This window comes from Bos grunniens, chromosome 19, assembly GCF_055505025.1.
Source record: "Bos grunniens cultivar Pamir isolate PY7600 chromosome 19, Bosgru_T2T1.0, whole genome shotgun sequence".
In the NCBI taxonomy this organism is placed as follows: Eukaryota; Metazoa; Chordata; class Mammalia; order Artiodactyla; family Bovidae; genus Bos; species Bos grunniens.
The window spans coordinates 38,430,219-38,445,744 of NC_141183.1; the positions used below are offsets into that span (position 1 = coordinate 38,430,219).

Genomic DNA, 15,526 nt, shown 5'->3' on the forward strand with positions numbered 1-15,526 from the left:
TTGGCAACAAGGCAAAAAAACCCCAGATGATTCTAGGGTAGAAAATATAGCCATTCCTAGCTCTCCCTCCCCAAAGCTATTCTCCAAAACCTCCATATCTGGAGGGAAATAAACTGAGGAGGGGTCCTTTGTTTCCACTCTTAACTGAGACCCAATGGCAAAAGCTACTGGGGAGAAATGGGTAGAAGTGGAGAAAGTGAATGAATGACACCAGTTATTGACTTCACGTGAGACCTAAAAACAGCTCCCATCCCAGAAGAGGGGATACACCCCGTCATTAAGTAGAATGAACCCTGTGATAGAGCATTTACCTAAATCCCAGAAGAAAGAGCAGCGTCCAGGTGTTCTAACAAAGCCACTCCCACCTTACCTGAGCCCTGCAATTCCCTCCAGTGACAGAAAACCTAACACTCAACTCTCAAGCTGCAGCCCCTTTGGGGAAGAGAAGAGTCACAGGAAAGGCAGGAATAGGGTGGAAGAAAACAGAGAGTCACCCATACTACATCACAGCACTGTGACATCAGAGCAGAGCTGCCCATACCCAGGCTGGGGAGAGCAAGCAGCATGTGAACTCTGCAAACATACAGAAAAAGAGAGAGAGGGGAGGAGGAAGGCAAGTGGGGAGGGAAGGAAGAAGAGGAACGAAGGGAGGAAGGCAGAGAGGAGGGAGGGAGGAAAGAAAGAGAAAATAGGGAAAATAAAGAAAAAAAGGAAGAGAGGATGAGAGGCAAAAGGAAGGGGAAGAGAAAGAGGGAAGGAAAGAAAGGAGGAGGGAAAGAGAAGGAAGGAGAGAGAGAAACAGAGGAAACAAAGATGGAGAAGGAAGAAGAAAGAGAGGAAGAAAAAAGAACCCGACCTAGAAGACAAAGGACAGGAAGAGGAGCAGGAGGAAATCTCTAATAATGGTTCCAAACCAGCTGTGTGCTCAGTCGCTTCAGTCGTGTCCAATTCTGCGACCCCATTGACTATAGCGTGCCAGGCTCCTCTATGGAGTGGGTTGCCAGACCCTCCTCCAGGGGATCTTGCCAACCCAAGGATTGAACCCGGATCTCCCTCACTGCAGGTGGATTCTTTACCACTGAGCCACTGGGGAAGCACTTTCAAACTATATTGAATATTAATTCAATAAAGAAAGAGCTCAAAGGACTTCCCTGGTGGTCTAGTAGCTAAGACTTGGTGCTCCCAACGCAGGGGGCCCAGGTTTCATTCCTCATCAGGGAACTAGACCCTACATGCCACAGCTAAAGATCTTGCATGCTGCAATGAAGATAGAAGATCCCACATGCTGCAACTAAGATCTGGTGCAGCCAAATAAATATATATTTTTAAAAAAGGAAAAAAAGCTGGTCAGAATTCGTCAATAAGTCCAAAATTTTCAAATTAATTTGAAGTTAAACAATTCCTTTGATTTCAATTCAATTTCTTCAGGTAAGTTCATACTAATGAATGAAACATTACGTGATTCTATGTATATGAAATATCCAGAATAGGAAAATCTATAAAGACAGAAAGCAGATTAGCAGTTACGTATAGCTGCTGGCTGGGGGAAATGGTGAATGATTTATATGACTATAGAGTTTCTTTTTTTAATAGAAAGTCCAAGAAATGCATTTACTCTGTTGTCCCTTAGTAAGTTTCTTTTTGAGGTGATGAAATGTTCTACAATTGATGTGGTGATGATTACAAACCTCTGCAAATATACTAAAAACCATTAAATTTTGCACTTTAAATGGGTGAATTGCATGGCACATGAATTTCATCTCAATAAATCTGTTTTTAAAATTATCGTATAGGGACTTCCCCAGTGGTCCAGTGGTTGACTCCGTACTTTCAATGTGGGAGGCAAGGGTTCGATCCCTGGTTGGGGAACTAAGATCCCATGTATCACAAGGCACAGTCAAACAATTTTTTAAAAAGAAACAAGAAAAATTTCCATATAACCCCAGTTTAATAAAAGTATTTCTAAAAACATAAACCTATGTTTATACACTGAGAGACACATACAGAAGGATGGTCACATAAAAGTGGAAACAAACAGGCCAAGATGTTAAGAGTAGCTGATTCTGGAGGATGAGAAAATGGAAAGCTGTTATTTTCTTCTTTGGGCTTTTCTGGTTTTGCTTTTTTTTTTTAATTTTTCCCCAAATAAAAATAGAAAGGGCACTGATAGAGTGTGCTGGATTGAACTGCTGGTCTCAACGTTTGAGTTCACTGTGGTAGCATGTGGCTGCCACATCCCTGATGTGTCAAGGGCCCCAGAGTATCATCCTCTGTCCTCTCCTCTTCTCTATTCAAGGTCAGGCCCGTGCTGATTTCATTCAGCCTCATGGCTTTAAATAACCAGCCTAGACCTCTCTCCTGAACTCCAGACTCATATATTTCCAACTGCCCCTTAACATCTGCAGGTGAATGTCCCAAAAGGCACCTCAAATTCAAAATGTCTAAAATTGAACTCCTAATCCTACTCTTTTCAAAAGCAAAAAAACAAAAAAACAACTTAGCACCTCCATCTCAGTAAATGGCAACTCTGTGTTTCCAATGGCTCAGGCCAAAAACCCTGGAGTCATCCTTTCTCTCATCCTTTTCTCTCACACCCCACACTGAACCCATCAGGAAATCCTGTTGATTCTACTTCCAAAACACACCCAGAATCTGACCACTTCTTTACACTTCCTCTACAACCAGCCCAATCCAAGCCACAGGCATCTCTTGCCTGCATTATTGGAAAGTCTGCTAATGGGCTTTCCTATCTCTTATCTTTATCTATTTCATGTTGTTATCATCCCAGCAGCCAGGAAGACCTTGTTAAGCCACATGCTAGGGAGTTACAAGTGAAAATGAAAGTGTTGGTCGCTCAGTCGTGTCCTACTCCTTGCGAACCCATGGACTTCAGCCTACCAGGCTTCTCTGTCCAAGGAATTCTCCAGGCAAGAATACTCGGATGGGTTGCCACTTCCTTTTCCAGGGGCTATTCCCAACCCAGGGATCGAACCAGATTCTTTACTGTCTGAGCCACCAGGGAAGCCCAGGTAGTTACAAAAAGTCCACAGCTGGGACTGCCCTGGTGGGCCGGTGGTTAAGTCTCCATGCTTCCACTTCAGGATGCATGATTCAATCCCTGGTCAAGAAACTCAGATCCTGCATGCCATAAATAAATTTAAAAATTTAACAAAACAATTCCCAATTAATCATGCTTCTTGGTATGCACATCCTTGTACAGTCCTCTCCCAAGGGGAAAACTGGGCCAGCTTTACCCTTTGCTTCAACCAATGCAGTAAGGCAGCAGTGATGCTATGCTCTTCCTGGCATAGGCCTTAAGAGACTTCACAGCTTCCATGTCTGCTTTCTGAGAATGCAGCCCTGAGACCACAATGGAAGCAATGAGTTTGGGCCAGTGGAGGATGAGAGACCGAATGGAGGAGCCCCAGCCAACCACCAGACACAAATGAGATCAGCTTGGAGGTTCAACCCAGTCTCCCAGTTAAAGGCAGCTATGGAGTGAGCCATCCAGCCAACTCACAGAATCATAAGAATAAATCATTAACTGAAGCCACTAAGTGGTATGATGATTTGTTACTCGGCAATAGCTAACTGATACAAACCATCAGTCAGAGCATCACCTCTGAGCTAAAAATCCTCTAATGGCTTCCCATTTCACTTAAATTGGAAGCCAAAGTCATTTGATGTACAGGGTTCCATACAATCAGCACCTCCCTCTCCACCCCTACCACTCCCTCTGACCTCATCTCCTCTGCTCTACCCTGGTTGGACCCATTCCAACCGCATTTCCTAGAAGACACCAGTATGTTTCCCCTGCCCAGGGCCGTTGCACTTGCTGTTCCTTCTACATGGAGGGCTCTCCCCACCTCTACCCCCGTATCCACATGGCTCCTTCCCTCACTGGCTTCAGGTTCCCACTGAAGCATCACCATCTCAGTGAGGCCTCCCTGACCTCATGGCACAGCCCAGTCCCTCTTCTTGTCCACTCTCTGCACTCTGTCCTTTTCCACAGAACTCAGCCCCATCTAACTCACCATTTATTTTACATCTTTTTTTTTTTTCGGCCGCGTGCACAGCATGTGAGATCTTAGTTCCCCAACCAGGGATTGAACTCATGCCCCCCTGCGTTGTAAACATGGAGTCTTAACCACTGGACCACCAGGGAATCCCCTATTTTATATCTATTTTGTTGCATACATATTTTTGCCTGTTTTGTTCAATGATGCACCCTCAGAGCCTAGAACAGAGCCTGGTACACAAGATACGTTTGGGAAATACTGGGTAAGTGAGTGAACATCATTTCTGCTCATCCTGGCTAGGACCTGCCTTGCAGCAACCTCACCATGTCCCCAGCTCTGCTCCCTCAGCCCATGAAGCCCACCAGGGTGTGAGGGTAAAGAACCCCCACTTCCAGGCTTCTCACCTGTGAGACGAGAAGAGCAGCACAGAACCAGAGACGACTTGGGCGGGGGCGGGTACACCTGTGGGGCTTCGTGGCTGCGTGTGCCCAGATATAGCGCACCATAATGCTGGATAGCAATTGGACCTGGGGCTCAGTGAAGGATGAGCCTCTGGGCCACAGAGCAGACTATTTTCCCAAAACAGCCACTGCAATATTTCCACATGCTCTTTCAGATCACTACTAGTCTCCACCAAAAAGAGTAAATCCATTCTCTCTCCCTTTGAATCTGAGCAAGAAGTTGTGGCTCCAATGAAGAACAGAATGCCGTGAAAGCGATGCTCCGTAACTTTCAAGGGTATGTCATCAAAGACTATACAGCTTCACCGGGCTCTCTCAAAACTCTAGTCCTTGGAAGCCAGCCACCATGTTGTAAGGAAGCCCAACCACATGGGGAGGTCACAGGCAGCTGCTCTAGCCAGTATGTCCAGCTAAGGTCTCAGCCAACAGCCAGCATCAGCCATCAGCTCTTAGGCTTTGACATCCAGTTCCCACCCCCCTTCTGCCTAGTTAACCCCAAGTGGAAAACGGATATGTTACCCTCACTCCCAACCTTGTCCAAACTACAAAGTCATGAGCAAAATAAGTGTTCCTGTTTTTTTAAACCACTAAATTCCATTATATATCTATAGTAACTAGAACTGGCCCCAAAGTTCATTTATCTCTTCAGTTAAACCAAGGGGAAAGTACCAGCACTCCCATTTTATAGCCGAGAAAATTGAGGCTCAGCATGGTCAAGATCTTGCCCTAACTCACACAGCTAGGTAGTGAAGAAGCAGGAACAGGTTCAGGTCCTTCAGATGCCTCAATGCATGTTTGTTGCCATCCCCCAATACCAGCTCCTCCCTCTGGACCACAAAGCCCACCTAAGGGGGTACTGCCAATGTTCAACCATCGCCTCCAGCTACCAAGCCAGCGATGATGGAGTTCCTACCCTGAGCTCAGTCCCTCCACTGAATACAAACCCCTTCTCCTCTGAAGGGCAGCGACTCTGGGAAGAAGGCCAAGGAAGAGGGTGTGAGCCAAGACCTGCTGTGCGCGTCTGGATCCCAATTAACAGCCGAGAAGTCAAGTTTCCCTGCCAAGGGGACTGGAAGGAGGGAAGAGAAGGAACCCTCTGCTCCTGCAGGTGGGCCCCAGGGCACAGGCTCCCCCACAGAAGCCCCCAGACCAGACTTCAGATGCTCGGGAAACCTCATCACCATGAAACATACAGCATGACTTGGCCCTATTTCAGCAAACTGGGGATGAGCACGCCCACGATGCTTCCCCAAACCCTTCCTTCCAATGCAATGCAGCCACAAAAGCAGTGGGAGAAAAGCTATATGCAGCTGCAGACACGTGTGTACACACATCCCACACAATTATCTGCTTGCCTGGATACACATGAATGTGCACACTCACACACAGACATGTATTCAAAACAGCACCCATGACACACTCATACACACTGTTCATATATACAATGAATATACATGTACCTGCAATATACATAGAGCATGACTGGGTACACAGAAATGGACACATACGAAAGTACATATATCTGCATTCATATTCACAGACCTGCATATAGTCACACTTAGATGCACGCACACACTAGCACACATGCCCACATTCCTGTGGGCCTTCCCAGGAAGCCCCATCAATTTCCCCTGGAGCCTATCAATTTCCCCAGGACTGGCAGAGAAAGTACAGGAAGAACTGTGCTTCCTTCAATCTGAGAAGGTGAAGGATGGATGGGGGGGGGGTGGATGGATGGATGGATAGATCAATAGATGGAGGGATGGGTGGATGGAAGACACTCAAGTGACTTCCTATTTTGAAGCTAATTTGAACAGAAGCCAATTCCTCAGCCCCCTTTGGCCACCCTTTCTGATACTGACCCGCATAGGTCTCCAAAACCTACTAACAATCCTTCATGGTGAACTGCAGCCAGTTCCCACCCTCTGAAGTTTCAGGGGTGATGTCATATCCAGGGACTTCAGACTTGTGTACCCAACTCCACTAACACCTCTACTTGGATGTCAACCTCCTGCCACAAACTCAGAAGGTACCAAACCAAGCTGCTCATCTCCCCCCAGATTCCATTGTTCCTGCCTAATTTCCTATCTCAGTTAATGGCCTCTTTCTCCTTCCAGCTGCACAGGCTAATATCCTAGAACTCGCCTTTGAGTCTTCTTTCTCTCACACTCTACACTGAATCCATCAGGAAATTACGACGGCTCTACCTTCACAGTGTATCTATAATCCAACCGTTTCTGACCACCCCTGACACTTCTGCTCTTGCACTCTCCACCCTCATGGGAAGTCCATTCTCAGCACAGAAGTCAGAGTGATTTCACTGGCAGAAGTCAATGACAGAAGAACAATAGAGAAAGTCAATACAACCACAGTTGGCCACAAAACTGACCGACCTTTAGTTACACTGACCAAGAAAAAAGGAAAGAAGACTCAAGTTACTAAGATCACAAATGAACATTATGACCAACCTTACAGAAATTAAAAAGATTATAAGAGAATACGATGAATGAAATTCCTAGAAAGATGCAAACTACCAAGACTGGCTTAAAAAGAAATAAAAAGCCTTAATTGACCAATAACAAGTAAATATTGAGTCAGTAATCAAAAAAACTTGCCACAAACAAAAGCCCAGAACCAGATGGCTTCACTGGGGAATCTGAACAAATGTCTAAAGATGAATTAACACAAATCCTTCACAAGCCCCTCCAAAAAATAGCAGAGGAAGAAGCATTTGTCAACTCATTCTATGAGACCAAACAAAGACATCACAAGAAAACTACAGACCAATATTTCTTATGAATAGAGATGCAAAAATCCTCAGCAAGATACTGGCAAGCCAAATTCAGCAACATATGAATATGATTTTACACTATAACCAAGAGAGGATTTATCCCAGGAATGCAAGGTTGGTTAAACATACAATCAATGTAATATACCATAATAATAAAATAAAGGACAAATGACATGATCATCTCAATAGATTCAATAAACATAAGCCAGACCACCTGCTCCTTAACACAAAACTTCAATTCACTCTCAGTAAAAGCCAGCTCGACCCAATGCCCACGTGGCCCATCACTTCTCTGTCCTCCTCTCCTTTCTTCACTCCACACTAGCCCCAGTGCCCTTTTTATTGGTCCCTAAACCTACCAGATACACTCCTGCCTCAGGGCACGTTCCCTCTGCCTGGCACACTGTTCCCCTAAATATCCCATAATTCACCATATTGTGAATTTTACTTATATATCTTACCTGTTAGCTATCTCTGCCAACTAGAATGTGAACTCCTTAAGAACAGAGCTATTTTTGGCTGTTTTATTCACTGATATATCCACAGCATTTAAACCAGCATGCCACTTGGTAGGCACTCAATAAATAGTTGTTTAAAAAAAATGAATGAACAACAATAGCTGGTCCCTCAACCATTCACACAATGAGCAATCATCACCCCCACCCCACCCCCACCAGCCTGACACCATGCTTTGAGCTAGGAGGGCTGAGAAAGATCAGAACCAACCTGGGCCCAGCTGGGAGGGGCGATAAGAGCATATGTAACCAGGACCCGAGGAAGACAGTGCTGAAGAGTGGCGAGGATGGAGAGAGAGGGTAGGACCTAGCAATGAGCGATGGCTCCATGGAGAGACGGTGCTCCAGCCAATCCGTGAGGGCCCAGAATGATTCAGGCACACGGAGAAGGGGAGGGAGTAGAGAGAGCAGATGGAGAGCCCAGATGTAGGGCGCAGGGGGCGTGTCCTGGGAACCAGGCGGGAACTGCATGGCAGGACCACATAGGAATAAGGCTACTAAGGATATCAGGGCCATCCATGAGGGGCCTGAAATGCCAGGATGAGGAGTCAGACTTAGTTTTCCGGAGGCACCAAGGAACCACGCAAGGCTTCTGATCAGGAAAGGTCCGTGGTGTCACTCTGGCAGTGCGAGAAGAACAGGTTGTGGTGGGGGAGCAGGAACACAAGGAGACCAGGAAGCTGGGTTCTTGGGACAGTCCCAGAGAAAGACAGCAAGGTGTGAGCCAAGATGGGATGGAGTGAACCAAGAGAACAAGGGCAGAGGCTGCCCCGGTGGCTCGGTGGTAAAGACTCCACCTGCCAGTGCAGGAGACACATGGATTCAGTCCCTGATCTGGGAAGATTCCAGGTGCCGCGGAGCAACTCAGCCCAAGGGCCACAACTACTGAGCCTGCGCTCCACACCAAGAGAAGCCACCGTGATGAGAAGCCCGCGCACGGCAACCAGAGAGTAACCCCCGCTCACCACGGCTAGAGAAAAGCCTGCACATCAACGAAGACCCAGCAGAGTCACAAATAAATAAATCAATAGAAATTATTTTTTTAAGTCCATTAAGGAGATAAATTTACAAAAAGGAAAAAGAGAAGAGGGGCGGTTTGGAGGTGTTAGGGTTTATGACTGGTGTTAGTGGGCAGGGGTGGGGTGTGGGGAGGTTGGGGGGAGCTGGAGCCTCAATCTCGGGACCTCAGGAGCACAGAGCCATGGAAGTGGCCAGGGGGTCTGGTCAGGGCATCCAGAGGGATGAGGAGGAGGATGAGGAGTTCTGGGGGTCCCGTCCGGCCCCTGTGGGAGCCACAGGGAGAAGCAGGTTCCCAACACAGGAGGGTGGACATGTCCCAGACCCTCCCACCTTCCTGCCCCTCAGCCCCTCACGCCCCAGGGCAGGCCCAGAGAAGAGATTCTCCAGCTGGCTTTGTCAGCCAAGATGCAGTGTCATTTCTAGATGAGCCATCCAGCTCTGGAGATGCACCAGGCTACGGAGGGGGGACAGCTGTGTCCCCGCAACACAGCCAAGGAGCCACTTCCCAGAGCCAAGCAACACAGTGGCAGAAGCAGAGCTGGCAGGGGCTCCGCGGGCCCAGCCAATGCAGAGACAGGCCTTCAACAGGGCCTCCATCTGCCCGGGGCCGCCGCCTCCCTGCAAGGTCAGGCTCATTCAGTCCCCACCAGCTGGAGATGATGATCCCGTCACGCTCTCCACCAATAAGCACTAAGGCATTTATTAGGCTGGCCTGGTGTATGCCAGCCTCTGTTTCTCTCCCATGGGGGTGACAAGGGTCAATGTGGCCTGAAGGACATAGACCTTGGAGCCTGCGGGGGCGGAGTTAGAGGCTTATCTGTCTCATTCTTGGTGCGGCTGTCTCTGGGCCTCAGTTTTCCCATCTGTTGAGTGGGGATAAGAAAAACCCTTTCCAACAAGGGCATATGGTGGTGGTGGGTTAGTCGCTAAATCGTGTCCGACTCTTGCGACCCCATGGACTGTAGCCTGCCAGGCTCCTCTGCCCATGGGATTCTCAGGCAAGAAAACTGGAGTGGGTTGCCATTTCCTTCTCCAGGGACAAGGGTATGATAAGGACCAAATAAGAGCACATGCGGGAGGGAATGCTAACAGAACTTGTCTATTTCCCAGGAATTTCAGTGGAAACCCAATCAAGGCTGAGGACGCTGGTGAGAAGCCCTCATACCTTAAAGGAGGTGCCACCTACCAAGGACAGTACGGTTATATCTACCCACTTTGGTCTAGCTTATGACACTCCTCCAGGCAAATATTCTACATTTGATTTTAAATAGAGAAGAAGATAAAAGAATGAGACTTTCCCTGCATACTTTTAGACTAGAATAATACAGTAGAAGAATCATTTTTAAAAGAAATGAGGTCCCATTATCTCCAATCAAAGCATTAACTAGGAGGGACTTCCCCGGTGGTCCAGTGGCTGAGAGTCCATGCTCCCGCTGCAGGGGGCCGGGGTTCAATCGTTGGTCAGGGAACTAGATCCTGCATGCCAAAACTGAGATCCCATGTGCTACAATGAAAACCCAGTGCAGTGAAATAAGTTTTTTCTTTTAAAAAAAGCATTAACCAAGTGCTCAAAGGACACACTTTAGAGTCATAAAAGCTTAGGCTCAAATCCTAGTTCTACCCTTTCCTAGCTGAGGTTCTTGGTATGCCTTAGTTTACTCATCCGTAAAATGGGAATATCAGAGCTTCACCTGGAAGGAGTGATAAATATAACATTTGGGAAGACCTGGCACAGTGTCAGCCTACGCAAAACAGGAGTTCCCTACCCACCGCAGCCCACTCCCACCTCTGAAGGGCCCCTCACTTACATAGGAGGCCAGGAGGGTGGTTGGGGCCAGGATGAGAGCCAGGTAGAGGCAGGGGGCTGCAGCGAGCAAGCTGGCAGCACAGATGAGGGGCTCAGCCTGAGGGTTGACTTTCTTGTACCTCCTTGAAGTCTCTGCTCCCAGGATGACCCCAATAATGCCAGTCACAACAGTCAGTGCCCCGAAAATCAGGCTGATGGAAAAGAGCAGAGAGGGCTTGGTCAGCAGTGGGATCAGGATAGGGGTCCAGCCACCTGCCCTCCAGTGCTTGATCTGGTGTGTGTGCGTTCAGTCATGTCCAACTCTTTATGACCCCCTGCCAGGCTCCTCTGTCCATGGATTTCCCCAGGCAAGAATACTGGAGTGGGTTGCCATGCCCTCCTTCAGAGGATCTTCCCGACCTAGGGATTGAACCCATGTCTCCTGAGTCTCCTGCATTGCAGGCAGATTCTTTACAGCTGAGCCACATGATCTGGTACCTGCAGGGCATGTGGCGGTGGGCCTCTTCCCCTCCCTCCTAACCTGGGTCCTTGGGACCCTGCTCAGGGATCCATGTACATCCTTCAAGACCCATCACAAATGTCTCCTCTTTGGGGATGCTTTCCCCTGTCCGTTTGCTGATTCATTCACTCTCAGTTACTATAGCACCTTCTGCATCTCTATCATCAAGATCACTCACTAGACTGTGAATTCCTGGAGAACAGAACCAGGCTTGGTTTACTTTCTTGACTCTAGGCTGGGAGCATAGAGTCTGGAACAAGCAATATATGTTAAGCAAATGGCTCACTGATCTCTCCCAGAATTCCCAAGTGAACAGGTGAGGAAGGTGAGGTTAAGAAAAGTCAAGGCCAAGATACCCAGCTAGTAAGTGACAGAACCAGGATCTGAATATACATCTTCATCCTGCTGGTCCATCCTAGCGCAAAGGATGGACCCAAGCCTCCTGTGAAGGGCAAAGGGATGCTGAGACTGACTAGCGTGAACTCTCAAAAGCAAATGTAACTAAGACTTTTCCAACCCTTAACTGGCTTCCTGTCATCCTCGAAGCTCTTGCCCAGCACTGCAGCACTGGCCCCAGCTGACCTGTGTAACCTCCCTTCTTGTCTCCCTCCCTCACTCTGCACGAATGATTGAGAATTCTCTAAACTTACCCTACACTTTCCGGCTTCCCTGTCTTGGCCCACACTCTTCCCTCTACCTGGAGCACCACCACCCCCCACCAACCATTCTCCACCTGGCCAGGATCCTCTCCCAGAGCCAAACCTTTCCAAAAGTGCCAGGTGCCTGCCATTACCTCCATGGCTCCCACCAAGGCGTAAGAACATGACAGATGCAAGACCATGGTTACTGACAAACTGAATGTCACCAAAAAAAAAAAAAAATCTCTCCAGAGAAGACAGGGACCTGCCTGAGGCCACACAGACCCACACTAGCAAAACCGGGTCCCCTGGCTCTCTTCCTACTGAACAAAGCACGTGTGTCCTTAGGCAGCTTAAAGGTGCTTAACCAAACCTTCCTAGGCTTCCAAGCTGTACCAGGCTCCAGCTCAGCCTGGTCAAGTGACCCCAAATCCAGATGAATGCTATCTGCCTCTGAGTCTCGGTCTGAGCCGAACTTGGCAGGCTCTCAAGACCTTTCTAAGACTGGGGATTGATTATTCAGACAAGTGGTTTAGATGGGGGCCCCCCAGAGCCCCTGACCAGAGGGGTGGACAGAAGACACACCTACCATGAAGTGTCCCCACCCCCACATCGCCTTCCCAGAATCAGACTCTCAGAGCCAAGAGGGTCCTCAAGGCCTGCAAGTTCTGTGCTGGTCCTCTGTGCAGTGGCCCAGGCAAGCAGCTACCCAACGCCTGCTTACATGACCCCAGGGGTGTGAAACTCAGTAGCCCCTTGCTGCCCCTTCCCTCTGGGCTCTGGATGTTGGAAGCTTTCCCTCTGGCTGAGCTAGAATCCTGTGTACTGCAGCTTCCTGCTCCCATCCAACCCTCACCCGAGGGCTTAGCCTAACCAAGGAGGGTGTATGAACAGGTAAGTTCTGGGGACTTCCCCAGTGGTCCTGCGGCTAAGACTCCATGCTCCCAATGCAGGAGGCCCGAGTTCAATCCCTGGTCAGGGAACTAGATCCCACGTGCCACAACTAAGACCCGGCACAGCCAAATAAATAATATTTAAGGAAAAAAAAAAACCAGCTAAAATCTATGCAGAACCAGGGCTTTCTACCCACCCTGGGGTAGGCTAAACAATGCCCCCCACCCAAGACATCTACGTCCTAACTTCTGGAACCTGTGACTGTTCCCTTGTATGGGCAAAATAATCTTTGTGGATGTGACTATATTAATGTTCTTGAGCTAGAGGAATTTTCCTCCACTTTTTAGGTGGGTCTTCAGTGCAGCTACAAATGTCCTTATAAGAGGGAGATATGAGACTGAAGAGGACAAGGCAATGTGACCATGGATGCAGTGATGCGGCCTCAACCAGAGGCCGCCCACAGGCACCAGAAGCGGCACAGGAGGAGGCTTTCCGAGAGCCTCTAGCGGGAGCACGGCCCCGCTGAACTTGCTTTTGACCCAGTGAAACCATTCTGGACTTCTGGCCTCCAGGACTATGGGAAACATTTCTGTTGCTCGAAGCTACTGAGTGTGCGGTCATTCGGTCCATCAGCCCTAGGACCCGAACACTAACTCCCAGGTCAGTTTCTCACCCAGGTTCTGGGAAGGAGCCAAGTTAGACGAAGAGGCTGAAGCAGAGAAAGTGGAAATCACTGGCCCAGGAATGCACAGCCAGTGAATGTCTGAAGTGGGATGGAGGCCTGGTTTATTTTTCCACTTTTTCAAGCTGCTGGGGGACTTTTAGGACTCAGTCTTTGCCTCTGGGGAGATAAGAATCTAGCTGTAGAGCCAGGATAAACACCATAATATCCTGGGACTTCCCAGGCGGTCCAGTGGTTAAGATTCTGCACTTCCACTGCAGGGGCATGGGTTCAGTTCCCTGGCTGGGGAACTAAATTCCCACATGCCATACAGTGCAGCCAAAAAAAAAAAAATCACAATCTCCTTTGGTGCCTCAGTTTGCCATCTGTAAAATGGGACAACGTCATGCTACAGGTCCCTCTGAAGGAAGGCTGCCTAGAAATCCCACCATTCCCTAGGTTCCACAGAAGCCTCACTCACCCCCAAGTGCCTTCCGGACCCTCACAGTGGCCCAAGAGCGAGAAGACAGGGACTGGGGCCCGGAGAGGACAAGGGAGCGGCCTGTGGCCACTCAGCAGCAAGAGCTCTGTCTGAGCTAGAACCAGGCCAGTGAGCCCCAAGTCCTGGTGTCCGCCCAGAGACTGAGTCTTGGGGCTCAGGACCCCAAGAACTTCCCCATCAAGAGCCCAGACGTTGGGGACGTCCCTGGCAGTCCCATGGTCGAGACTCCACGCTTCCATTGCAGGGGGCGCCAGTTCGATCCCTGGTCAGGGAACTCAGGTCCTGCATACTGTGTTGTGTGGCCAAAAAAGAGCCGAGACGTCCCTCACCTGTCCTGGCTGTTGCACGGCTCCCGAAAGCAGGGAAGGAGTAGCCCGTGCACCACACGGGCCTCGAACAGAAACTTGGGGGCCCAGAAGCCCAGAGCTCCAGTCACAAAGGCCATGGCTGTCACTCCAAGCGTCGACCACACAAAACTCCAGCTGAAAGAGAAAGTGAATGAGACAGAGGACAAGATGGTTGGATGGCATCACCAACTCAATGGACACAAGTTTAAGCAAGCTCCGGGGAGACAGTGAAGGACAGGGCAGCCTGATGTGCTGCAGGCCATGCAGTCGCAGAGTCGGACATGATTGAGTGACTGAACAACGAGGAAAAGTGCTCTGGATGGAGCTGGGAGAGGGCTGGGGCTGTCGGAGCCTGTCTGCTCCCATCCTCCATCTCCTGGGCACTCAGGTGGTCCCTGATCCTCCACCGACACCCCCTAAGCAGGCTGCCTGCCCTTCCCACCTCCACACCTTCGCTCCCGCTCTGCCTTCCTCCCTCCTCTCTGAGGATCAAGTCTCCCCCACCAGAGCGACCCAAATCCAACATCACATTCTCCAGCAATCTGTCCCTCTTCCCTGCCCTCCACTTGGCTCATGGCTCTGTAACAAAGAAGTGGAGTCTGGTCCATGCCCCATATTATGGTAAATTATGAGACCTGGGTAGGTGACCCCAACCTACCTCCCCAGCCATGCCTGGAACAGAGGAGGGATGCTCTCCCATGAGGCTCGGAGAGGTGAGCATTATACACTTGGGCATCTTCCCAACAACCTGAGAAGCCGGCAAAGCTACAGAACCATGTCTGCTGAATAAATGAGGGGAGTGAGGCTCCAAGTCTCAGGTCACTCAGGGATAAGGCAGTGGCAGAGCCAAGGCCGGAGCTCCCTCCCTCCCAGCCCAAATTCTGTCTCATGGCAGGCAGAGGGAGGCCTCTGAGTGGGGGAGCAACATCTCAGCTGGTGACAGAGAACTCAAAGGAAGCAGAGGGCTGTGAATGCTGCTGGGGCAGTCAGGGAGGGCTCCCTGGAGGTGGAGGGAGGGAGGGCGGTGATGCTGGGGCAGGCAGAGAGGGCTCCCTGGAGGCGGAGGGAGGGAGGGTGGTGATACTGGGGCAGGCAGGGAGGGCTCCCTGGAGGCAGAGGGAGGGAGGGCTGTGATGCTGGGGTGGGCAGAGGGGTTTTCAATGACATGCAGGGAGGAGTAGAGACACTCACTTTCTCCACAAGTATCTGACGTCCTCACACCAGCTGCTCCGTGGGTCCCCCGTGGTTGCGACACCCTGCTTCTCAGCAGCTCCCCGGGGTGGGTCTGGAACCAGCATGATAAGCAGGATCAAGGCCACAGCTTCCAGGCAGGGCATGATCTGGGGACAGGAGGGCCCAGGAAGCTCAGGGC

The 15,526-nt window shown here is 49.7% G+C and overlaps 1 protein-coding gene across 3 annotated transcripts in view; it reads right to left on the reverse strand.

The window, feature by feature from the left end:
- SPNS3 (SPNS lysolipid transporter 3, sphingosine-1-phosphate (putative)) overlaps positions 1-15,526 on the reverse strand; it is a 40,801-nt gene that overhangs the window by 13,829 nt on the left and 11,446 nt on the right. For all 3 annotated transcript variants that reach the window (XM_086359551.1, XM_086359549.1, XM_086359550.1), the window contains 3 exons: positions 15,346-15,494; positions 14,137-14,289; positions 10,615-10,804 (listed from right to left, as the gene is read on the reverse strand). In XM_086359551.1, coding sequence (XP_086215677.1) covers positions 10,615-10,804; positions 14,137-14,289; positions 15,346-15,494 — 492 coding nt within the window. The remainder of the gene's footprint in view (positions 1-10,614; positions 10,805-14,136; positions 14,290-15,345; positions 15,495-15,526) is intronic.